At 43.2% G+C, this 26,445-nt stretch overlaps 1 protein-coding gene across 4 annotated transcripts in view; it reads right to left on the bottom strand.

The window, feature by feature from the left end:
* Positions 1 to 6,524: 6,524 nt before the first annotated feature.
* Positions 6,525 to 26,445, bottom strand: part of LOC129832122 (AP-2 complex subunit mu) — a 58,283-nt gene continuing 38,362 nt past the window's right edge. For 3 of the 4 annotated variants that reach the window (XM_055895905.1, XM_055895904.1, XM_055895906.1), the window contains 9 exons: positions 20,924 to 21,006; positions 19,881 to 20,016; positions 15,658 to 15,805; positions 14,189 to 14,203; positions 13,592 to 13,723; positions 13,342 to 13,477; positions 13,003 to 13,100; positions 9,359 to 9,470; positions 6,525 to 9,179 (listed from right to left, as the gene is read on the bottom strand). In XM_055895905.1, coding sequence (XP_055751880.1) covers positions 9,045 to 9,179; positions 9,359 to 9,470; positions 13,003 to 13,100; positions 13,342 to 13,477; positions 13,592 to 13,723; positions 14,189 to 14,203; positions 15,658 to 15,805; positions 19,881 to 20,016; positions 20,924 to 21,006 — 995 coding nt within the window. In that variant the 3' untranslated portion in view covers positions 6,525 to 9,044. The remainder of the gene's footprint in view (positions 9,180 to 9,358; positions 9,471 to 13,002; positions 13,101 to 13,341; positions 13,478 to 13,591; positions 13,724 to 14,188; positions 14,204 to 15,657; positions 15,806 to 19,880; positions 20,017 to 20,923; positions 21,007 to 26,445) is intronic. The other variant, XM_055895907.1, reaches the window with a different exon arrangement.

Here is a 26,445-nt window from a genome sequence, read left to right as displayed (position 1 = left end):
TTCCGTATCTGCAGCAGCAACAAAGAAACGGGTCCGGATGGTGATGGAACTCCTCAGCTGGCTAGCTCCAGCATGATTTGAGTTAGCTCCGGGGTCGACGTAAGCCAATAGTCACACGGTATGCAGCTAGCTAGCTGCGAAATCAAGGTGCAAGTGTCCAGAGGCTGCGGTTGGAATCCGGGGAGACTGAGAGAAAAAAAGTCCCGGAATGCTCCGGTCCGAGTCGCGTTGCACAAAAGTGCCGGTAGATTATCGAGCTAAAGGAATAGCTGATGACCGCAAAACGTGGGCAGCTGAAACACCAACGCTAGCCAGCAAACCGGCTAATTTCGGGGCAGCTACAGATTAGCTTCTGGCTAGCTATCGGAGTAGCTTCTGGTTAGCTTTCAGGCTAGCTTCTGAATTAGTCCCTGGCTATCTTCCACGATGGATTTTCAGATTGAGGTAAGTAATACTTATTGTAATTGGTGAAGCGGGTTGCAGGAAAGCTTTTGCAGGAAAGCTTTTGTAGTTGAGTTCTTGGATAATAAAATAAATAAAAGATATGTGAAGAAAAGGTGTAAATATATATATATACAGGACACGACACGACAACACGGAAAAATACGTCTGAACTGCTAAGCCACCTTGGTATCAAAGATAATTGCGTAATTATCGTATTTTGTCGTCTATCGTAGTCCACACTGCTATCTGCCCAGCAGCTAGCAAACGTCCACCGTCTACCGAATAGTAGTATAACTTTTCATTACATTTCATTATAGTACAACGGTCTGATTTTCATTTTCATTTCAGTACAACGGTTTGATTTGTTTGATCTTAGCTAGCTACATAGCCGTCTTTGTATCAAACATAATTGTGTAGTTATTGAGGTTCGCTAGCCAGCTATTTTCGTCCTAACGTAACGCAACGTAGCTAACACTGCTAGCTAGCCAGCTTGCCACCGAATAGCAGCATTGTAGAAACGAGTGCATTACAACGGAACGACTTGATTAGTGTAGTGTTAGCTGGCTACACAGTTGTCTTTGCTATCTTTGATTTGTTTGATCTTAGCTAGCTACTTAGCTGGCTACATAGCCGTCTTTGTATCAAAGATAATTGTGTAGTTATCGAGGTTCGCTGAGGTTCGCTAGCCAGGTATTCTCGTCCTAACGTAACGTAACGTAGTCAACCCTGCTAGCTAGCCAGCTAGCCACCGATTAGCAGCACTGTAGAAACGATTACATTACAACGGAACGACTTGATTTGTGTAGTGTTAGCTAGCTACATAGTTTTCTTTGCTAGCTTTGTATCTAAGATAATTGTGTAGCTTTGAGTAATTATCGGTTAGCTAGCCAGCTATTTTCGCCTGCCGCGCTGCCGTCCTCCTACCTAGCCAACACTGCTAGCTAACACTGCTAGCTAGCCAACTTCTACCGAATAGCAGCACTGTAGAAACTTACATTACAACGGAACGACTTGATTAGCGTAGTGTTAGCTAGTTGTCTTTGCTGTCCTTGTATCCATGATAATTGTGTAGTTTAGAGAAATTTAGAGAAATTGTCGAGGTCACCTAGCCAGCTTCACTTTCAACAACGCAGCTACTGCTAGCCAGGCTACTTCACCAGCCAGCAGTACTATATCATTTTAGTCAATAAGATCTTTTATTTTATTTATTTTTTGCAACGTAAGCTTAACTTTCTGAACATTCGAGACGTGTAGCCCACTTGTCATTCTAATCTCCTTTGCTTTAGCGTAGCCTCTTCTGTAGCCTGTCAACTATGTGTCTGTCTATCCCTGTTCTCTCCTCTCTGCACAGACCATACAAACGCTTCACACCGCGTGGCCGCGCCCACCCTAACCTGGTGGTCCCAGCCCGCACGACCCACGTGGAGTTCCAGGTCTCCGGTAGCCTCTGGAACTGCCGATCCACGGCCAACAAGGCAGAGCTCATCTCAGCCTATGCGTCCCTCCAGTCCCTCGACTTCTTGGCACTGACGGAAACATGGCTCACCACAGATAACACTGCTACTCCTACTGCTCTCTCTTCGTCTGCCCACGTGTTCTCGCACACCCCGAGAGCTTCTGGTCAGCGGGGTGGTGGCACCGGGATCCTCATCTCTCCCAAGTGGTCATTCTCTCTTTCTCCCCTTACCCATCTGTCTATCGCCTCCTTTGAATTCCATGCTGTCACAGTTACCAGCCCTTTCAAGCTTAACATCCTTATCATTTATCGCCCTCCAGGTTCCCTTGGAGAGTTCATCAATGAGCTTGATGCCTTGATAAGCTCCTTTCCTGAGGACGGCTCACCTCTCACAGTTCTGGGTGACTTTAACCTCCCCATGTCTACCTTTGACTCATTCCTCTCTGCCTCCTTCTTTCCACTCCTCTCCTCTTTTGACCTCACCCTCTCACCTTCCCCCCCTACTCACAAGGCAGGCAATACGCTTGACCTCATCTTTACTAGATGCTGTTCTTCCACTAACCTCATTGCAACTCCCCTCCAAGTCTCCGACCACTACCTTGTATCCTTTTCCCTCTCGCTCTCATCCAACACTTCCCACACTGCCCCTACTCGGATGGTATCGCGCCGTCCCAACCTTCGCTCTCTCTCCCCCGCTACTCTCTCCTCTTCCATCCTATCATCTCTTCCCTCTGCCCAAACCTTCTCCAACCTATCTCCTGATTCTGCCTCCTCAACCCTCCTCTCCTCCCTTTCTGCATCCTTTGACTCTCTATGTCCCCTATCCTCCAGGCCGGCTCGGTCCTCCCCTCCCGCTCCGTGGCTCGACGACTCATTGCGAGCTCACAGAACAGGGCTCCGGGCAGCCGAGCGGAAATGGAGGAAAACTCGCCTCCCTGCGGACCTGGCATCCTTTCACTCCCTCCTCTCTACATTTTCCTCTTCTGTCTCTGCTGCTAAAGCCACTTTCTACCACTCTAAATTCCAAGCATCTGCCTCTAACCCTAGGAAGCTCTTTGCCACCTTCTCCTCCCTCCTGAATCCTCCTCCCCCTCCCCCCCCCCTCCTCCCTCTCTGCAGACGACTTCGTCAACCATTTTGAAAAGGTCGACGACATCCGATCCTCGTTTGCTAAGTCAAACGACTCCGCTGGTTCTGCTCACACTGCCCTACCCTGTGCTTTGACCTCTTTCTCCCCTCTCTCTCCAGATGAAATCTCGCGTCTTGTGACGGCCGGCCGCCCAACAACCTGCCCGCTTGACCCTATCCCCTCCTCTCTTCTCCAGACCATTTCCGGAGACCTTCTCCCTTACCTCACCTCGCTCATCATCTCATCCTTGACCGCTGGCTACGTCCCTTCCGTCTTCAAGAGAGCGAGAGTTGCACCCCTTCTGAAAAAACCTACACTCGATCCCTCCGATGTCAACAACTACAGACCAGTATCCCTTCTTTCTTTTCTCTCCAAAACTCTTGAACGTGCCGTCCTTGGCCAGCTCTCCTGCTATCTCTCTCAGAATGACCTTCTTGATCCAAATCAGTCAGGTTTCAAGACTAGTCACTCAACTGAGACTGCTCTTCTCTGTATCACGGAGGCGCTCCGCACTGCTAAAGCTAACTCTCTCTCCTCTGCTCTCATCCTTCTAGACCTATCGGCTGCCTTCGATACTGTGAACCATCAGATCCTCCTCTCCACCCTCTCCGAGTTGGGCATCTCCGGCGCGGCCCACGCTTGGATTGCGTCCTACCTGACAGGTCGCTCCTACCAGGTGGCGTGGCGAGAATCTGTCTCCTCACCACGCGCTCTCACCACTGGTGTCCCCCAGGGCTCTGTTCTAGGCCCTCTCCTATTCTCGCTATACACCAAGTCACTTGGCTCTGTCATAACCTCACATGGTCTCTCCTATCATTGCTATGCAGACGACACACAATTAATCTTCTCCTTTCCCCCTTCTGATGACCAGGTGGCGAATCGCATCTCTGCATGTCTGGCAGACATATCAGTGTGGATGACGGATCACCACCTCAAGCTGAACCTCGGCAAGACGGAGCTGCTCTTCCTCCCGGGGAAGGACTGCCCGTTCCATGATCTCGCCATCACGGTTGACAACTCCATTGTGTCCTCCTCCCAGAGCGCTAAGAACCTTGGCGTGATCCTGGACAACACCCTGTCGTTCTCAACTAACATCAAGGCGGTGGCCCGTTCCTGTAGGTTCATGCTCTACAACATCCGCAGAGTACGACCCTGCCTCACACAGGAAGCGGCGCAGGTCCTAATCCAGGCACTTGTCATCTCCCGTCTGGATTACTGCAACTCGCTGTTGGCTGGGCTCCCTGCCTGTGCCATCAAACCCCTACAACTCATCCAGAACGCCGCAGCCCGTCTGGTGTTCAACCTTCCCAAGTTCTCTCACGTCACCCCGCTCCTCCGCTCTCTCCACTGGCTTCCAGTTGAAGCTCGCATCCGCTACAAGACCATGGTGCTTGCCTACGGAGCTGTGAGGGGAACGGCACCTCAGTACCTTCAGGCTCTGATCAGGCCCTACACCCAAACAAGGGCACTGCGTTCATCCACCTCTGGCCTGCTCGCCTCCCTACCACTGAGGAAGTACAGTTCCCGCTCAGCCCAGTCAAAACTGTTCGCTGCTCTGGCACCCCAATGGTGGAACAAACTCCCTCACGACGCCAGGACAGCGGAGTCAATCACCACCTTCCGGAGACACCTGAAACCCCACCTCTTCAAGGAATACCTAGGATAGGATAAAGCAATCCTTCTGCCCCCCCCCCCCCCCTTAAAAGATTTAGATGCACTATTGTAAAGTGGCTGTTCCACTGGATGTCATAAGGTGAATGCACCAATTTGTAAGTCGCTCTGGATAAGAGCGTCTGCTAAATGACTTAAATGTAATGTAAATGTAATTACAGCTGTGAGTCTCTAATAGCTTACAACACCTTCAAGCTCTGTCAAATTGGTTGTTGATCATTGCTAGACAAACATTTTCAGGTCTTGCCATAGATTTTCAAGCATATTTAAGTCAAAACTGTAACTTAGCCACTCAAGCACAGTCACGGTAACAGTCAGTCTTCTTGGTAAGCAACTCCAGTGTAGATTTGGCCTTGTGTTTTAGGTTAATGTCCTGCTGAAAGGTGAATTCCTCTCCCAGTGTCTGGTGGAAAGCAGACAACCAGGTTTTCCTCTAGGATTTTGCAGGTGCTTAGCTACATTCCATTTATGTTCTTTTTTATCCTGAAAAACTCCCCAGTCCTTAACAATTACAGCCAGCATCATGTTATGGAGAGTGGTACTCAGTAATGTGTTATTTTGGATTTGCCCCCCAAAAAAACACTTTCTATTCAGGACAAAAAGTGAATTGCTTTGCCACATTTTTTTGCAGTATTACTTTAGTGTCTTGTTGCAAATAGGATGCATGTTTTGGAATATTTGTATTCTGTAAAGGATTCCTCCTTTTCACAGAAACTACAATGTTTTTGATCTACCTCAGTTTTTTTCTTCCTGTCACAGCCATTAAACGAACTGTTTTAAAGTCACCATTGGCCTCATGGTGAAATCCCTGAGCGGGAACAGAGTTAGGAATGATGCAAGTATTTTTGGGACAGTAGCAGGTTTTCTTACATTGAACAAAATTCTCTATTGAAGTCTTTTTTTCTCCTCAAACAATCAAGGATGATCTCACAAGGATAACACAAATCTTCTTCTTAACACGAATAAGGAACACAAGGTGAGTAACTTTTAACTATAACATAAATCACGGTTGTGTCATCGCCTCAACTATCCATTTGTGGAGAGCTCCTTTCGGGTTGCCATTCCCAAGAGGTAATTTGTCCTCTTCTCCCTTCTGTCAGGTAAATACGCTCCTTTGGAGAATTATTCACTCTTTTTTTCCTCCAGTCTCCCTCTTCTCTCTTGTAGGGGGAAGAAAATAGGTGATTAGTACTGTCAGCTGTGCTTAACTGCCTCTGATCACCTTTACTCACATGCCAGGCTGGGCTACTATCCGTGGGACCAGCCTGCCCCCTGGTGCTCCTTCCACAGTAGTGACTGGGTGTGTTGATGCCCCATCTAAAGTTTAATGAATAACTTCACCATGCTCAAAGAGATATTCAATTTATGCTTTTTTTTTGTACCCATCCACCAATAGGTGCTCTTCTTTGCGAGGCATTGGTCTTTGTGGTTGAATCTGTTTTAAAATCCACCTGCTCGACTGAGGGACCTTACAGATAATTATGTGTGTGGGGTACAGAGATGAGGTAGTCATTAAAAAAAGAATGTCGCACACAATTAGTCCATGCAACTTATGTGACTTGTTATGCACATTTTTACTTCTACACGTTAGGCTTGCCATAACAGTGGTTGAATACTTGACTCAACACATGTGTTTTTTGATGAATAATAAACAATTTAAAAAAAACAATTCCAGTGACAAAAAATACTATTTGAATCCATTTTAAATTCAGGCTGTAACAACAAAATGTGGAAAAGGTCAAGGGGTGGGAATACTTTCTGAAGGCACTGAAACTGCAAGGCAGAAACTGAACTTCTGCTGCAGAAATAAGTCAATAGACACAATTCCAGTGGTTACACCTTTCTTTTTATTGGGATTACCTTGACAGTCACAAAGTTACCAAATGGAGCCCATTGAAACATTGAAGCGGAGGGGGCAAGCCCCCAGGACTCTCCCTCCCCATCTCTCAGGGTGTGGCATGACATAGTGGGCATTGACCAGAGGAAGAGACTAGGTCTGAAATGGCACCCTATTGCCTATATAGTGCACTACTTTTGGCCAGGGCCCATGGGGTTTTGGGAATAGTGTGCCATTGCAGACAGCCAGAGAGATAGGGTTTTTCAGAAGTTAGCAGAACCAATTTTAGTGTTAATTAGTAGAATGTAGTGACAGAGAAAAAGAGAATGGAAACTTTGTAGTGTCACTCAGTGTTTGTTGCAACTGCTCAGACAATCTGATAGCCTTTGTTTAATGCACACAAAAGCCATGATGGAAGTAAAAGGAATATGGGAGGAAGAGGAATGCTATCTCAAGTCGCACCGCAGTGAAAATGTGGAATGTTTTACAATGTTCATTTGAAATGCAAGCAGTCCAAGTCTAGTAGGCTGAGAGGAGTTGAGCACTCAGGGTGCCATGTGGGATCGAGACTAAAAGTAATGTACTATACGGGGAGACATTTGGGACGCAGGCCATCTCTCGCTCTCTGGTAAACACACACCATTGTTCCATAAATCCAAACCCCTTCATTAAACGGATTTCAAAATGAAGTTGTAAACAATATTTTTGTATGGGTGGGGGAATCAGTGCACATGGAGTATAGCGCTTTATTGAAGCTTAAAAGGATAGTTCACCCAAATTACGATTTGGTTTTCTTACCCTGTAAGCAGTCTTTGGACAAGGTATGAGAGCAAGCCATGCTTTGGTTTAGTTTCCCTGGCACCGTTGCTACATGCTAACATTTTAGCATTTGGGCCACAAGTCCCATTGAAGTCTTGGGACCGATATTAGCAATTTTTACGCATATTTTTTTTAATTGAACCTTTATTTAACTAGGCAAGTCAGTTAAGAACAAATTCTTATTCATCATGTCCAAATGTATGAACATGATGTATGACAAATGCCAATATTGGTCCCATGACTTGAATGAGATTTGTGCTAAAAATGCTAAAACGTTAGCACGTAATAACAGTGCCAGGGAAAGTAAACCAAAGCATGTTGTTGTCATACCTTGTCCATAGACTGGCTTACAGGGTAAGGAAACCAATGCCAGTGTAATTTGGGTGAACTATCCCTTTAACTGGACAAGAAATACACCCATGCTAATGTAAAGCGCATGGGAGGGTCAGAATTCCAGACTCCTAAAAGATGTTGAGCAGAACATGGTCCTGGGGGAGAATAGCAACACAGACACACAGAGATCCGCTCAACTGAGTCTCCTAAACAGACACCGTCACGAACAGCAGACTCTTGAGACCGCAACAACTGGCTCTGCTCGATCCATACAATATAGAAATGTGTTTATATATATTCATATTCAGACAGATGTATGCCGTTCTCAGTTGGTCAATGAATTTGGTTTGTTCCTAAAACTGACCATTTCGGTCACACAGAATGAATCTCTGCAGCACTTAGACAGAAAGCAACAGGAACCACAGATAAAAAAATCTTCATTGTTATATCTGCGTAAATAGAGGAATCATACATGACAATGACACTAACTCACAGCTATTGAAATAGTAGAGGACTCGAGTGTAGGAAAAGACAGTGAGCGCGACGGAAATGGGGGCCAGAGAGCTTTAGAGAAGCACGACAAAGCACTAATTACAAAAACACAAGACGAGTCATCACTAATATACTAAAGGGAAGGCGGGGTGTTACAAAAAAACGAAACGTATATAAAATGTATTGAACATGGCATGACACTTAATGGATGCATCTACACTGCATACTGCTGCAAACTACACACGAGGCTAAAGAGGGACTCCACCGGTTGGATATACAGATACAGGGGCAGGGCTGGGGAGAGAGAGGTAGGACAGGAGAACAGAAGAGCGACACACACACTACTACACCAGCATCAAGAGAGGGAGGGTAGCAGTTACCCCTAAGCCAATGACACATGGTCAGATCTGTGGTTATTGGCAAGGGGTACAGTCATCCACTAATTCAGTTCCATGAGGAATAGACGGGTAGAACAGGAATAGTAGACAACTATGGTAATGTAACCTGTGGCTTTAATTTGACCAGAGCCCTATGTTGCTCTGCTCAGTAGAAGAAACTACATCTCATAGGGGTGGAATGGATTTTTTGTTTCGATTAAAAGAGGTCAAAGACCTTTTAGATGCAGATGGTATTTTTTGTACTCTACAGGACGTTTGCAGTATCTATACATTTATGTGTTTAATCATTTCATAATTTTCAACACTTTTGAAAGCATGGTCCTGTTTTTTAAAATTTGATTTCATTTGTCAGCCAGCCGATGGGGAAAAACAGAATCGATGGGAAGGTAGCGATCCCATGTTGTTGTCTTTCGCTCCCTCCTCCCTGTTGCACCGCTCTTTCCGCCCGATCGCGAGGGGGGGCGGTTAGCAGCGTGTCTCGTAGATGCCGCTGCGGCCGATGTAGCGCACCCATTTGATGACGTCGTGGTCACTGTAGTTCAGCTTGGGCTCGAACACCTTCAGGTAGCGCACCTTGAGCCCGGACGGAGCAAATGGCACCTGGGAGACCATAACAGAACCATAATGACACCCCGGGAGAGAGTTCCATATTTGACAGAACAGAAATGTTTGCACATCTGGGTTATTCAACCATAGGAGTTGGCTATACAGCACCAAACTGCTCTTGAACCCAGCTACAGTAGAGGTGACTGTGTAGAGGAAATAAAAGACCTAATCACCTCAAAGTTCATGGAGATGGGAGGGCGCGCCCACTTCTTCTTGTCGTTGGTGGGCAGCAGCTCGATCTCGGCACTGATCTGAGACTCCTTCATCCCTGCCATACGCTTGATCCTGCAGACACACATACCCACACACAGTTAACACCATTCCACAGCACACACACACACACACACACTAGGGATGGGCACGGTTAATTCAAATGGTTGTTAGTATTCCAAGTATTAAGATATATATATATATATATACACAGTACCAGTCAAAAGTTTACACACACCTACTCATTCAAAGGTTTTTCTTTATTTTTTTTTTACTATTTTCTACATTGTAGAATATAACACATAAAAAATCAAAAAAGTGTTAAACAAATGAAAATATATTTGAGATTTGAGATTTTTCAAAGGAGCCACCCTTCGCCTTGATGACAGCTTTGCACACTCTTGGCATTCTCTCAACCAGATTCACCTAGAATCCTTTTCCAACATATGCTGAGCACTTGTTGGCTGCTTTTCTTTCACTCTGCAGTCCAACTCATCCCAAACCATCTCAATTGGGTTGAGGTCGGGTGATTGTGGAGACCAGGTCATCTGATGCAGCACTCCATCACTCTCCTTCTTGGTCAAATAGCTCTTACACAGCCTGGAGGTGTGCCAGTTTCATCATATCGTCATGTCTTAAAGTAATAATGGACTGTCGTTTCTCTTTGCTTATTCGAGCTGTTCTTGCCAGACTTGGACTTGGTTTTTTACCAAATGGGGCTATCTTCTAAAATATATTTAGTTTTGTTTAACACTTTTTTGGCAACTAAATGATTCCATATGTGTTATTTCATAGTTTTGATGTCTTCACTAAAAGTCTACAATGTAGAAAATAGTCAAAATAAAGAAAAACCCTTGAAAGAGTAGGTGCGTCCCAAACTTTTGACTGGTATTGTATATATCGATTTTTTGGGTGCCCATTTTAACAAGTGAGAAAGCTTAGTCTTCATGAAATATTAAATATCAGAGCGACAAAACAAACCCCGGCAAGACGTCACAATGTGCTTTAAGAGTTCTCAAGCGTTGCTTCGATCCGTCAGTATGAGACAGCTGGTGTTCTCATTTGCATGTAGGCTACTCTCTACTGTATTATAAAAATTACAATGTACAAGTGGAGTCAGCTATGAACGTTACAGCAGTAAAATATCATTCTAATATATAATTCTAATAATATTTAATATATAATTCTAATTTACAAGTTCAACAATATAGGCCAACAATATAGGCCACCTACCTCTTGCATTGCAAACACCTGCCTGGAAAAGTCGAACCTCAGCAACTATATATAGCATGTTTGAATTATAAAATTCGCCATCAAAAAAGGTTCCAATATTAAACTCAACATCCAAGAGTAAACTAGCAACTAGCCAGCTGGCAACTCCAGCAAAGTTTTCAAGTAAGTGCGTTCACGTTTATTTGGCTGTAGGCTAATCACCCACCGGTAGGCTATACACATTTGCAAGCAATGCATGTGTGGATCTGTTTGCTAGCCAGCTAAATTAGCTAGCTAGCTTGCGTCACTTACTAGTCGCAGAGCTGGCTTAGTGATTATTATCCATAGTTTCCAGCATGTGGACACAGGTCTTGCAGAGGAGTCTAAAATATGGTTCAACTAACAAGTGTTGAGCTAGGAAAATATTCTCAATCCTTTGCTGAATGAACATTGTTCACAATTCAACTCTCATTTATAATGAGTCTCATTTATAATGAGAGGGACACAGCTAGATATACAGTTGAAGTCAGAAGTTTACATACACCTTAGCCAAAGATATTTAAACTCCGTTTTTCACAATTCCTGACATTTAATACTAGTAAAAATTCCCTGTCTTATGTTAGTTAGGATCACCACTTTATTTTAAGAATGTGATAATGTCAGAATAATAGTAGAGAGAAGGATTTATTTCAGCTTTTATTTCTTTCATCACATTCCCAGTGGGTCAGCAGTTTACATACACTCAATTAGTATTTGGTAGCATTGCCTTTAAATTGTTTAACTTGGGTCAAACGTTTCTGGTAGCCTTCCACAAGCTTCCCACAATAAGTTGGGTGGATTTTGGCCCATTCCTCCTGACAGAGCTGCCGTAACTGAGTCAGGTTTTTAGGCCTCCTTGCTCGCACACGCTTTTTCAGTTCTGCCCACAAGTTTTCTATAGGATTGAGGTCAGGGGTTTGTGATGACCACTCTAATACCTTGACTTTGTTGTCCTTAAGCCATTTTGCAACAACTTTGGAAGTATGCTTGGGGTTATTGTCCATTTGGAAGACCCATTTGCGACCAAGCTTTAACTTGACTGATGTCTTGATGTTGCTTCAATATATCCACATAATTTTCCTATCTCATGACGCCATCTATTTTGTGAAGTGCACCAGTCCCTCCTGCAGCAAAGCACCCCCACAGCATGATGCTGCCACCCCCGTGCTTCACGGATGGGATGGTGTTCTTCAGCTTGCAAGCCTCCCCCTTTTCCTCCAAACATAATGATGGTCATTATGGCCAAACAGTTCTATTTTTGTTTCATCAGACCGGAGGACATTTCTCCAAAAAGTAAGATCTTTGTCCCCATGTGCAGTTGCAAACCATAGTCTGGATTTGTTATGGCGGTTTTGTAGCAGTGGCTTCTTCCTTGCTGAGCGGCCTTTCATGTTATGTCGATATAGGACTCGTTTTACTGTGGATATAGATACTTTTGTACCTGTTTCCTCCAGCATCTTCACAAGGTCCTTTGCTGTTGCACTTTTCGCACTAAAGTATGTTAATCTCTAGGAGACAGAACGCGTCTCCTTCCTGAGCGGTATGACGGCTGCGTGGTCCATGGTGTTTATACTTGCGTACTATTGTTTGTACAGATGAACGTGGTACCTTCAGGCATTTGGACATTTCTCCCAAGGATGAACTAGACTTGTAGAGGTCAACAATTTTCTTTCTGAGGTCTTGGCTGATTTCTTTTGATTTTCCCATGATGTCAAGCAGAGGCACTGAGTTTGAAGGTAGGCCTTAAAATACATCCACCGGTACACCTCCAATTGACTCAAAAGATGTCAATTAGCCTATCAGAAGCTTCTAAAGCCATGACATAATTTTCTGGAATTTTCCAAGCTGTTTTAAAGGCACAGTCAACTTTATGTATGTAAACTTCTGACTCTCAGCCACACACACACACACACACACACACACACACACACACACACACACACACACACACACACACACACACACACACACACACACACACACACACACACACACACACACACACACACAGTCCGGCTTAGTTGATAAAAAACAAGAGTCTGCAGCTCTGAGGGCTCTGGTTAGCACTCATCGATCCCTCGACCCCGCGTGTCGTGGAAAAAAAGTCCCCAATTTAAAAACTTTTTCCGGTCAGTAGTTTGTAGATGACTGCGAAGCATACACATTCATCAGGCTGTCACATAACCTGGGTGGGGTTCATTAGGCACGAAACAGAAACAATTTACTGAAACAGGGAGGGACTACCTGGACATGTCCAATATTTCCCCCCCCCGGTTGCGTAATGTTTTCCAATGTGAGCCCTAATAAACAGGGCCCTGGTACAGCTAACCTGAGAACGACAGTGAGGAAAACTTACTTCCAGACGATGGCGTTCTCGCTGGCCTTGTACTTGGCCTTGCCCTTCATGCAGATCACCTGGACCCCGCTGGTGTTGAGAGGGGTGGGGATGCGCACCTGGGTAGTAAAAACGTGGAAAAATACATTCAGTTCAGTGGATTCATTCCCCATCTAGAAACACCCATTCATTAGTTTATGGGTAAGACCAAGAGTGCATCCCAAATGGCTATGTTGAGCACTACTACAAAAGTAGGTTATTTCAGGACTTTTACCTGACCATGATGACCACGACCTGGTCAGGTACTGTGCCCAAAGCTCTATGCTCATATGGTACCCCTAAATCCCTCTGTAGCCATACCTCAATCTTCTGAGCCAGAAGCGAGGGCTTGAAGTTGGACTTAATGACCACCTTGACTTCAAGCTTGGTGCGGCCCACCTCCCTGACAAGGGGGATGACACGGAAGGGTAGGATGATGTCCTTGGTGGTGCGGTACCTGTGGAGAAGAAGAGGCAAACACACACACACACACACACACAAAACGGACACAAGGTCAGAGCCTGTGTGTGAATGTGTGTGTGCACGTGTCCGTATCACACAAGCTCGTTACCTCATGAGTTCACACTCTCCGTCCGGAGGAATGAAGCTGATGCTGCGCTCAGCGTCAAACTTGCTGAGACGCACACACTGGTGGAATGTACAGTCGTCAATGGCTATGGATTGCTTACCGCCACCACCGCCACTAAGAGGGAGATAAAGAAGAGAGGGAGGGAGAGAAAGCGAAAGGTGTTTAAAGGGTTACAAGAGGGCCACACACACACTGGAGGGGAAACCTAGCCTAATCATAATACACACTACGAAAATGGATGACAGTGAGATTAACGACTAACACTAATTGACAAAGAGTATTGACTTTCAAATTAGAGCTGATGCACACATTGAACTCCTTCATACTGAAATCCACAAACGCACACAAAACAGATACAAATTGCCTGGTCAGTCTGACTTGCATGCCACGGCGCGTTCAGAAGGATGCAACATTTGACTATGAACATTACATCCAATTCTACATGTCAGAAAATCAGACACACAATGTTGCTCTGTAGGGAACACAACCACGTGTAGACAAAACGATGGACAGACAAGACAGGCAGATTGAGGCAGACTGAGGAGAGAGCAGTCTGACCGAGTGAGTGATGTACGCTACCTGCCCCCCAAATCACTGAGGTCCAGCACAGAGAGAGGGAGAAAATAAAAACACAAATCAAGGGGGGAACACACAGAGCTTGACACTGACACTTAAAATATTAGCACTCTAAACATAATGCCAGGAAATAAAAAACTTCATAAAAAAGGTGATGGAAAATGATGAACAAAGTTTTAAAAAATCCACACTGTTACGTTACAGCCTTATTCTAAAATGGATCAAATACAAATATTCCTCAATCTAGACACAATTCCCCAAAATGACAAAGTGAAAACAGGCTGAGAAATTGTTGCGCATTTATTACAAATAAAAAAATGAAATTCCTTATTTACATAAGTATTCAGACCCTTTGCTATGAGACTAAATTGAGGTCAGGTACATCCTGCTTCCATTGATCATCCTTGAGATGTTTCAACAACTTGATTGGAGTCTACCTGTGTTAAATTCAATTAATTGGACATGATTTGGAAAGGCACACACCTGTCTATATTAAGGTCCCACAGTTGACAGTGCATGTCAGAGCAAAATCCAAGCCATGAGGTTGAAGGAATTGTCCGTATAGCTCCGAGACAGGATTGTGTTGAGGCACAGATCTAGGGAAGGGTACCTAAAAATGTCTGCCGCATTGAAGGTCCCCAAGAACACAGTGGCCTCCATCATTCTTAAATGGAAGAAGCTTGGAACCACCAAGACTATTCCTAGAGCTGGCCGCCCGGCCAAACTGGGCAATAGCTGGATAATGGCCTTGGTCAGGGAGGTGACCAAGAACCCGATGGTCACTCTGACGTTCCTCTGTGGAGATTGGAGAACCTTCCAGAAGAACCACCAATCAGGCCTTTATGGTAGAGTTCTAAAGTCCTAAAACGTCTAAAACCTGTTTTCTCTTTGTCGTTATGGTGTATTGTGTGTAGATTGATGAGGGGAAAAAACTATTTAATCAGTTTTAGCCTGGTCCCAGATCTGTTGTGTTCTTGCCAAATCCATTGATGTCATTGGCAAGCCAAACATTGTGGAAACAGGAGGCACCTGAGCTCAATTTCGAGTCTCATAGCAAAGGGTCTGAATACTTATGTAAATAAGGCATTTCCACTTTTTATTTTTAATAAATTAGCAAAAAAAAACATTTGAACGGTTTTTGCTTTGTCATTATGGGGTATTGTGTGTAGATTGATGAGGGAAACTTATTATTTAATCAGTTTTAGAATAAGGCTGTAACGTAACAAAATGTGGAAAAAGTCAAGGGGTGTCTGAATACTTTCCGAATGCACTGTATATATTTTTTAGACCAGAGGAAAGAGTTCCTCCTACTGGCCCTTCAACACCACTTCCAGCAGCATCTGGTCTCCTATCCAGTGACCAACCCTGCTTAGCTTCAGAGGCAAGCCAGCAGTGGGATGCAGGATGGTATGCTGCTGGCAAATCAATCAAATAGAAATATACAAAGCCGGCCACACCCGTTGCCCCCTCACCTTTTGCCCGCCGCCTCCTCGGAGGCGCCCCCCTTGCCCTGTTTGTCGATGACGATCTTGTCGTTCATGCCAAATTTGCACTCCGGCATGCCGCTCAGGTAGCTTTTCATCACCACGCGGCCTGAGACGTGGGCGCTCAGCACCTGGCCTGATTTGAGCAGAGGAAGAGGTTACCACGGAGAAACACGGAAGGCAGGTAACCGGTTCAGGGCAGCTGTCAAGGAGTGGTTTACACATTAAAAACAGGCAGGTGGTGGCCTCTAGTGGCCACACACCACTCCGCTAAATTTGCATTCATCGTCATATTTATTTAACTAGGCAAGTCAGTTAAGAACAAATTCTTATTTACAATGACAACCTAGTGGAGAACAGTGGGTTAACTGCCTTGTTCAGGGGCAGAACAACAGATATTTACCTTGTCAGCTCGGTGATTCGATCCAGCAACCTTTCAGTTACTAGTCCAACGCTCTAACCACTAGGCTACCTGTCACCATGAAATATAATAAATATATGGGCACTTTTCTTATAATTCCCTATTTCTTCTAAAATGTTTGGTTTACACACCTTGTTATTGGATTTTTAACATTGCAGAACCAATTTCGGTGCTACACACAGGATTTTTTTGTTTGAGTTGAGTTGAGTTTATTTTTACAGGGACAATGCACATTAATCAACGTTTCAGTAAAAGTGCCGGTTTTAGCCAGCCGGCTAATTTTCAACCGCAGTCCCTGGGCAGGTTATTAAAAACAATTACAATATAGACAATAGCAACATAGAACAAGACATAGCAACATAGGACAAGCAAGACGTAGCATACAGACAGAGCAACATAGAACAAAAAGCAGCAAGACAAAATTCATAAAAGCGACAAAGTGTTTCCACACCTCACAAGCTACAGACAACAGACATGGAAAGCGGCAACATACAGCTAGGGACCATGTTCACAAATCTGATTGACCTTTAGCCATGTCTTCAAGCATTTTGTGAAAGTGTGATATGTGGTGCAGTTATGTGTGTCTGATGGCAGTGTATTCCAGACATGGGAAGCTCTCACAGAAAAAGCAGATTTACTAAAGGTGCTTTTCCTTAGGGGAACTACACAGTCACCTCTCATGGCAGACCTTGTGGATCTGCTGCTGACATATGTTTGGGTTTTCTGTTTAACAAAAATACTGAGTGGAGGGGGAGCCAAGCCATTTAGGATCTTGAATACAAGACATGCATCGGTGTATTGCACAAGATTTTCCCAACTCAGGAGCTCATGCTTTCTGAGGATGTGACAGTGATGATGGCTATTGGGCTTCCTATCAAGCACTTTGAGAGCCTGTTTGTAGACAGACTGAATAGGTCTTACTGTTGTACAGCAAGCTTGGGCCCAACTAGTCAAGCAGTATGTTAAGTGGGGGAGTATCATAGATTTGAAGTACAGTTTTGCTACCTCTGTAGTCAAACAATTTCGTATAAATCGGAAATTAGCTAGGTTGAATTTGGTTATTTGAATTACCTTTTTCACATGCTTTTTAAAAGAGAGGTTGGAATCAAGTATGATGCCAAGGTACTTAAAATCAGATACCACCTGGAGCTTCTCCCCTGACACATAGACATCTGGCTCAGTAGCATCTGTTTCCCTCTTTGTGAAGAACATGCAAGCAGTTTTTTTCACATTGAGATGCAAACACGAGTCACTGAGCCACTTTGTAACCTGGACCATTACAGTAGTGAGTTCTTGTGCAGCTTGTTGTTTGCTCTTTGCATGCACATATATCACTGTATCATCTGCATACATTTGAACTTCAGACCCAGTACAGACAGAAGGCAGATCATTAATGTACAGGCTGAACAGGAGGGGCCCCACTATTGACCCTTGGGGCACGCCCACATCATAGCTAAGAGTGGGCGACAGCTCATTGCTCACTCTGACACACTGAGTTCTGCCTTCAAGGTATGATTTCATCCATCTCAAGGCATCGGGGGAAATTTCCATTTTCATTTTTCATTTTTGTATTGTAATTTCAGAAAATAATATAATATATTATTATAATATATCTGCAGTAATAGTGTAATGATAGTGTTTCACAGGTGTTACTTAACCACCAGTGTTGTGATTGGCTGTGATATTGGCCTATTGATTTCTCCCGCCGAAGCGGCATCTGTTGTCAAAATGGGAAAGCTGTTCTGACTTTGTGGCTGTGTTATCTAGCGGAAATCGCTCTGTCATTTCGATTTAGATGGTACAATGATTCCCTACAGTATTCAGTGCTTGATTTCTCACATAAACAGAAATTGAGCATACAGTGGAGACTTTTAGCAACCTGGATATTACACAGGATTTCCCACTAGATAACACAGCCAGAAAGTGAGAACAGCTTTCCCATTTGTACAACAGATGCCGCTTCGGCGGGAGGACTCAATAGGCAAAAATCACAGCCAATCACAACACTGGCACCTTTAAGTCTACACTTTTTAATTGTGGGGTTGCTATGCTGCCTCTGGTACCTGGGGTCTTGAAAGTGTGCAAGACATCATGAAATCAGCAGATTATCAAGGTGTTGGAGTCCAATGTTCAAACCAGTGTCCAGAAACTGGGTCTCCATCGAAGGTTGTGGGTCTTCCAGCAGGACACATATCAAAAACCACCCAGAAATGGTTCAAATCACATCCAAAACCTTTGGCGAGATCTGGTGGAGGGCACCTCTCAAAAAAGAATTCGAGCAGTTTGTTGCTGCCAAATTGATAGCAGAAAAGGTACAGCAAGCTCATTGAAGCATTTGTCTGCAGTAATTTTGGCCAAAGGCTGTGCAACTAAGTACTAGCTCCGGGGTGCCACTAATTTTGTTCATGCCATTTGTCTTTATTTTCTAGATTGAGTTTACAAAAATGCACTTGGTTCTGCAATGCTGAAAATCCAATAACATGGTGTGGAGACCAAAAGTGTTTTTCCATTTCAACTTATTTTAGAAGAAATAGGGACATTTTTACAACAAAAAAAGCGCAAGGTTGACAATATATTTGGCCGCGACTGTAAAGTCTAGTAGCCTCGTCTTTGTAATGTGAGATCGTGATAGATCATTGGGTCACTGACCTGGTCTAGTCTTGGTGATTGTATATTGTGCATATATAGTGAGCTCCAAAAGTATTGGACAGTGTCACATACTATGTTGTTTTGGCTCCGTACTCCAGCACTATGAGTTTGAAACATTACAATGACTTTGAGGTTAACATGCAGACTGTCTTTTTCATCCATTTTGAGTGAACCGTTTAGAAATTACAGAACACTTTTTGCACATAGTCCCCCCATTTTAGGGACTGAAAGTATTGGGACAAATTCTGTGTATTAAATGTGTATTAAAGTGTGTATTAAAGTAGTTCATGTGTATTAAAGTAGTCAAAAGTTTAGTATTTGGTCCCATATTCCTTGCACGCAATGACTACATCAAGATTGTGACTCCACAAACTTGTTTGAATTTTTGTGCCCAATACAAATTTTATTTATTTATTTATTTACCGTTATTTTACCAGGTAAGTTGACTGAGAACACGTTCTCATTTGCAGCAACGACCTGGGGAATAGTTACAGGGGAGAGGAGGGGGATGAATGAGCCAATTGTAAACTGATGACCAGTAAATAATGTATTTTGTCATTTCGGAGTCCCTTTTATTGTAAATAAGAATAGAATGTGTTTCTAAACACTTCTACATTAATGTGGATGCTAACATATTGAATAATGATGAGTGAGAGAGACGCAGAAATATCATAACCCCCCCCCCCTCAAAAAATGCTAACCTGTTCTGTTATTGTAATGGTGACAGCTTTAGCATGTCTTGGGGGTATGATATTTGTAAGTCTAACTTTCTCACTCATCTTTATTCACGATTCATTCAGGACTATCCGTCATCATGGTAGCATCCACATTAATGTAGCATCCACATTAATCCACATTAATGGTAGCATCCACATTAATCCACATTAAGTGTTTAGAAACATATTCTTATTTACAATAAAAGTAACTCCAAAATGACAATACAGTTGAAGTCGGAAGTTTACATACACTTAGGTTGGAGTCATTAAAACTAGTTTTTCAACCACTCCAAACATGTCCAATAGAATGTATTAATTCAAGCAAGGCCCAAGACCCGAGTCCAGTGTACGTTTGTCTTTGTTGATTTGTTTCAGTACAGCAGTGTTACAAAGTCTTTGCTGCAAAACACACACATCGGTATTACCTTGTGGAGACATCAGCAGGTTGACGCTCTCCAGCACATCCAGGAAGAGCTCGTTGCGACGGTACTTGATGCCCTCGCGACGCCAGCCGATCTGCCCAGTCACCTGACTGGTGATCTGAGACTGCTCCTCCTTGGACTGGAGACAGAGAGAGGGAGAAAAGGAGAGATAGAGATAGAGGAAAAGGACAGGGAGGAGAGAGAAACAAGTGGTTGATAAAAGAGATGAAAAAGACAAGGAAAGAGGGTAAAAAGGAGGAATGGACAGAGAGGACAGCGACGAAAAGGACAGGGAGGAGTAGAGAAAAAAGGGATCGACAGACAGAGGACAAGGAAAGAGAGAAGAGGGATGGAGAAGAGGGTAAAAGGACAGTGAGGAAGAAAAGTAGGGACAGAGAGAATATGAGAATGTAATTTATTTATTCAGGCAAGTCAGTTAAGAACAAATTCTTATTTACAATGACGGCCTACCGGGGAACAGTGGGTTATCTGCCTTGTTCAGGGGCAGAACGACACATTTTCACCTCGTCAGCTTGGGGATTCAATCCAGCAACCTTTCGGCTACCTGTCGCCCCATGCCAGATTGTTATGCCCGAAACACTTTTGACCTGGGTAATTCTAACGACAACTCAATATGTAAAGTTGGACTCGGCAATATGTTGGTCATATATCCGTAAGGAGACAGTCACCCCACTGTGCAAGATGTGAAACAGCCGAGTCTGCCTTTAAACAACCAATCAAAAGGGAGAGTACTCACATGGTGCTGGAGAATGAAATGACCAAGGGATAAACGGCAGCCACGTAGCACAAAGACAGAGACAGACACAGAGAGACAGGGAGAGAGACAGAGACATACAGATAGAGCGAGCGAGCGAGAGAAAAATACATTACACAAGTCTACATCGAATTCATCACTGTCATCAGCTCTGACCGAAGCCATCCCTCATTCCCAACATCAACAGCTGAAAAGGTATACCACAGTGTGACTACCACACAGTCCAAACTGGAGATGAGAGATATCTTAAAATAATGGTCATGGTGCCCACCTGGCTCTTGATGCCCGTTTGAGTGATGAAGGTCTTCAGTGCGCCAGTCTCCGAGTTCTGGGGGTAGCCAAAGTCCAGGATCTCTACAAGGGACAAGGTGAGCGTGAGACCACACACACTTCTGCTATGAGCTCACCAGATGGGCTCCCAAAGAGACACCATCTTATTTTATGTAACCATTATTTGACCAGGTAAATTCAGAGACCGTGTTGAACATGAGTGACGATCTGGGAAACGGTTGCAGGGGAAGAGAGGGGTTGTTTCCAACCGTTACCCTCTTTAAGTCCAAAAAGTTTTCTGTCCTTCCCAAACATCATATATCAGAAGAAAGTTGTACTTGTATGTTTTTAAAACATGTCCACTGCTGCATTTTCTGTATTTTGCTATTCACCTAAAGAAAACAAATATGTGGCCTGGCTGGGGTAGGGGTAATGCCGCAGGCTCTGGCACACATGCACAGGCAGGGCATAGGTTTTAAATCTGGCCAACTGCCTTAGAATTATAGTGGAGAGGTTGTGTCTATGTCACTATCTGTATAAAACATTTCTTAAAAAAAAAAAAAATGTAAAAAGTAATTTTTGAAAAGAAAAGCAATCATAATAATATCACCAATATCTTGAGTGGATATTAGCAAGTCTGCAATGTCTGTCACCGTCACACAGCACACCTCGACGTCTGCCGGCGCTATATTTTCTTTAGGTTGAGATTTTCTTGCTTTAAAAGTCACAAAAAATCTAAACGTAAAAAAACAACAGCACAGCAGAGAGGCTGTCCGCGGCACGAGAGAACCACTTCAGGATGTGGCATGACGGTTGTGTGGAATTCCTGCAAAGTTTGTAAGGTTGTTGTAAAACGATTGGGGGGAAATAAGACGCTGCAATTGAGAGCACACACACACTAGGGATGGGCACAGTTCTTCAACTATTCTAATATCTTCATCGATTTTAGTATTCGAAAGTATACTTTTTGGGAGGGATAAAAATCCTATTTTTACAATGAAAAGACTGTCCAAAAAAAAATGATCTATGTGATATTGCGACTAGGGCTGACCCCATTTAGCCGACTAGTCGATTGTTTGCTCGATAGGCTGTTGGTCGAGCGAGATTTCTTTAGTCGAGCAGTGGCAAAAAGATATAGAATGGTGTACTAGACACCAGTCTGATTCGCGCTGAGTGGACTGACCCATTGTGGAGAACATGGGGGTGACACAGTCCACCAGTCTAAGACGTGCTACTGAAATTTTATATGGTTATATTACATAAGAACAAGGGTGCGACACTAATAACAAATAGATAACAAACGCACTTTCTCCATCATTGGATAGCGGTCGCTGTCCACAGTCCTGAAACGCATCACTGCGCTGTTGAATTGGCGCATTTTCCTAGACCATGTTGCTCTGTGCATAATAGCAAAGTTAATGAACTGGCATATTGGTGTTGAGAACAACGCGGTAGAGGCCGCAGCAGAATGTGGAGATGAGAAAACAGCCTTTGCCTTGTTGTCTAAGAGAAGTGAGGAGAAGAAACCCGGACTTAATTAGATCAATAGATCAAATCAATAGCCTAACTGTTAAATGGGTGTGGTGTTATAAAATCAGCAATATAAATCTACGGATATAAGACAGATCCTGCTTCTGTTGCCCGTTTGACTGTTTGTTTAATATCCTACAGATTCCGAGAGCAACCAAGCCTAATGCAACAACGTCAAGTACACAATTGCACAAATTCGGCTGTTTTTAATATTTGTTGTGCTGATATAAAGGTTTGAGGCTATTTTACGATAGAACATCCGCTCTGGTCTTATTTATTAAGTGTTGCTTACATTGCTCCAAATTGTCAGGGAAATCATATTTATAATGATAACCATAACAGTCCTTTTTCTTGACCTCCATATTAGTACAATTATTATGAATGGTAATCATCTTATCATTATCATTAGTTGGCTTAGTATAGCAGCCTTGTATAACCACCATGGAGCTGTAGGTAATGTCACTATCATTAGTAGACCTTGTATAACCACCATGGAGCTGTAGGTAATGTCACTATCATTAGTAGACCTTGTATAACCACCATGGAGCTGTAGGTAATGTCATTATCATTAGTAGACCTTGTATAACCACCATGGAGCTGTAGGTAATGTCACTATCATTAGTAGACCTTAGTATAGCAGCCTTGTATAACCACCATGGAGCTGTAGGTAATGTCACTATCATTAGTAGACCTTAGTATAGCAGCCTTGTATAACCACCATGGAGCTGTAGGTAATGTCACTATCATTAGTAGGCCTTAGTATAGCAGCCTTGTATAACCACCATTGAGCTGTAGGTAATGTCATTATCATTAGTAGACCTTAGTATAGCAGCCTTGTATAACCACCATGGAGCTGTAGGTAATGTCACTATCATTAGTAGACCTTAGTATAGCAGCCTTGTATAACCACCATGGAGCTGTAGGTAATGTCACTATCATTAGTAGACCTTAGTATAGCAGCCTTGTATAACCACCATGGAGCTGTAGGTAATGTCACTATCATTGGTAGGCCTTGTATAACCACCATGGAGCTGTAGGTAATGTCACTATCATTAGTAGACCTTGTATAACCACCATGGAGCTGTAGGTAATGTCACTATCATTGGTAGGCCTTGTATAACCACCATGGAGCTGTAGGTAATGTCATTATCATTAGTAGACCTTAGTATAGCAGCCTTGTATAACCACCATGGACCTGTAGGTAATGTCATTATCATTAGTAGACCTTAGTATAGCAGCCTTGTATAACCACCATGGAGCTGTAGGTAATGTCATTATCATTAGTAGACCTTAGTATAGCAGCCTTGTATAACCACCATGGAGCTGTAGGTAATGTCACTATTATTAGTAGGCCTTGTATAACCACCATGGAGCTGTAGGTAATGTCACTATCATTAGTAGGCCTTAGTATAGCAGCCTTGTATAACCACCATTGAGCTGTAGGTAATGTCATTATCATTAGTAGACCTTAGTATAGCAGCCTTGTATAACCACCATGGAGCTGTAGGTAATGTCACTATCATTAGTAGACCTTAGTATAGCAGCCTTGTATAACCACCATGGAGCTGTAGGTAATGTCATTATCATTAGTAGACCTTAGTATAGCAGCCTTGTATAACCACCATGGAGCTGTAGGTAATGTCACTATCATTAGTAGGCCTTGTATAACCACCATGGAGCTGTAGGTAATGTCACTATCATTAGTAGGCCTAAGTATAGCAGCCTTGTATAACCACCATGGAGCTGTAGGTAATGGCATTATCATTAGTAGATCTTAGTATAGCAGCCTTGTATAACCACCATGGACCTGTAGGTAATGTCATTATCATTAGTAGACCTTAGTATAGCAGCCTTGTATAACCACCATGGAGCTGTAGGTAATGTCATTATCATTAGTAGACCTTAGTATAGCAGCCTTGTATAACCACCATGGAGCTGTAGGTAATGTCACTATCATTAGTAGACCTTGTATAACCACCATGGAGCTGTAGGTAATGTCATTATCATTAGTAGACCTTGTATAACCACCATGGAGCTGTAGGTAATGTCATTATCATTAGTAGACCTTAGTATAGCAGCCTTGTATAACCACCATGGAGCTGTAGGTAATGTCATTATCATTAGTAGACCTTAGTATAGCAGCCTTGTATAACCACCATGGAGCTGTAGGTAATGTCACTATCATTGGTAGGCCTTGTATAACCACCATGGAGCTGTAGGTAATGTCATTATCATTAGTAGACCTTAGTATAGCAGCCTTGTATAACCACCATGGACCTGTAGGTAATGTCATTATCATTAGTAGACCTTAGTATAGCAGCCTTGTATAACCACCATGGAGCTGTAGGTAATGTCATTATCATTAGTAGACCTTGTATAACCACCATGGAGCTGTAGGTAATGTCACTATCATTAGTAGACCTTGTATAACCACCATGGAGCTGTAGGTAATGTCATTATCATTAGTAGACCTTAGTATAGCAGCCTTGTATAACCACCATGGAGCTGTAGGTAATGTCATTATCATTAGTAGACCTTAGTATAGCAGCCTTGTATAACCACCATGGAGTTGTAGGTAATGTCACTATCATTAGTAGACCTTAGTATAGCAGCCTTGTATAACCACCATGGAGCTGTAGGTAATGTCACTATCATTGGTAGGCCTTGTATAACCACCATGGAGCTGTAGGTAATGTCATTATCATTAGTAGACCTTAGTATAGCAGCCTTGTATAACCACCATTGAGCTGTAGGTAATGTCATTATCATTAGTAGACCTTAGTATAGCAGCCTTGTATAACCACCATGGAGCTATAGGTAATGTCATTATCATTAGTAGACCTTAGTATAGCAGCCTTGTATAACCACCATGGAGCTGTAGGTAATGTCATTATCATTAGTAGGCCTTGTATAACCACCATGGAGCTGTAATTCTAACCACACATCCTGTTATGTGTTAATACCGTAACTTACTTAGACATTTCAATACTGTATCCATCAATCATTTATTTGTCAATGTCATCACACAGCACGAGTCATACGAGTCATTCATGATTTGAAATGCAATCAAGCATTTGAGTTTTTAAATAAAACAATGCGAGCCTTGAATAATTAGCTAAATAAACCGTTCCATTTCAGAAATTGTATTCATTAACGATTGCAACTATTTTCAGTCTGCTGTAATAAATGCTTAACAAAAAAACGTTACTAAAGACTCTCTGGTACACTTATACTTCATTTAATGTTGTTCAGGGTTTGTTATAAACAATTTATTGATGTGATTATGTTACGCTATAGTTACAGCCTGCCCGCTCATTAGGCAGATTGACGAGGGCAGCATTTTCTAAGCTGAACTAAGACGCACCTCCAACACATAAAACCTCACATAATTCTGCCAAAAAAACAATGACAATTTCTCTCAACCAGTGCAATATGGGTTTTTTAGGTGAGTGCTGATGCCGGCCTTTCATAAGCAGTAACCCACTTTGTCAAAGGCAGGGGCGCAAAATAATTTAGCTTGTCTTATTCCCAGCACACCTCTCCAGGGTGCTGTTGGAGAGATGCATGTCCGCAGCGCTCCACCAACGTTCAGTCCCAAAACATTCTAACATCAATCATGTAGCAGATATAGGATATGGTAGAAAGAGTATGTGGCCTTTTCTGAAGCCTACAGGCTGGAGATAAAATGTATGACAATGTAATGAGACGGACACTTTTTACATCACGCAGGTTTCTCCAGATCAAATAGCCTCACCTAAATAGTGCACAATCAAATACATTTTTTTGCTGTTAACAAAGCAACATATCCTCAAGACAAGACAGGTCAGAGTAAAATAGACATTATGGCATGGACAATCACAACTGTTGTCCAGGAGTTTCACCCCATTGTCATGATCAGTGGTATCAATCAGGATTTTTTTGTAACAAGCTAATCATAGCGAAAAGGAAAATAACTTCTGGATTTCCCGCCGTGTAAACATATTGCAAATAGGC

Source organism: Salvelinus fontinalis, chromosome 33 (assembly GCF_029448725.1).
Source record: "Salvelinus fontinalis isolate EN_2023a chromosome 33, ASM2944872v1, whole genome shotgun sequence".
NCBI classification, from domain to species: domain Eukaryota; kingdom Metazoa; phylum Chordata; class Actinopteri; order Salmoniformes; family Salmonidae; genus Salvelinus; species Salvelinus fontinalis.
Note: the sequence above shows the minus strand (reverse complement) of the source record. Positions and strands in the feature narration are given on the sequence as shown.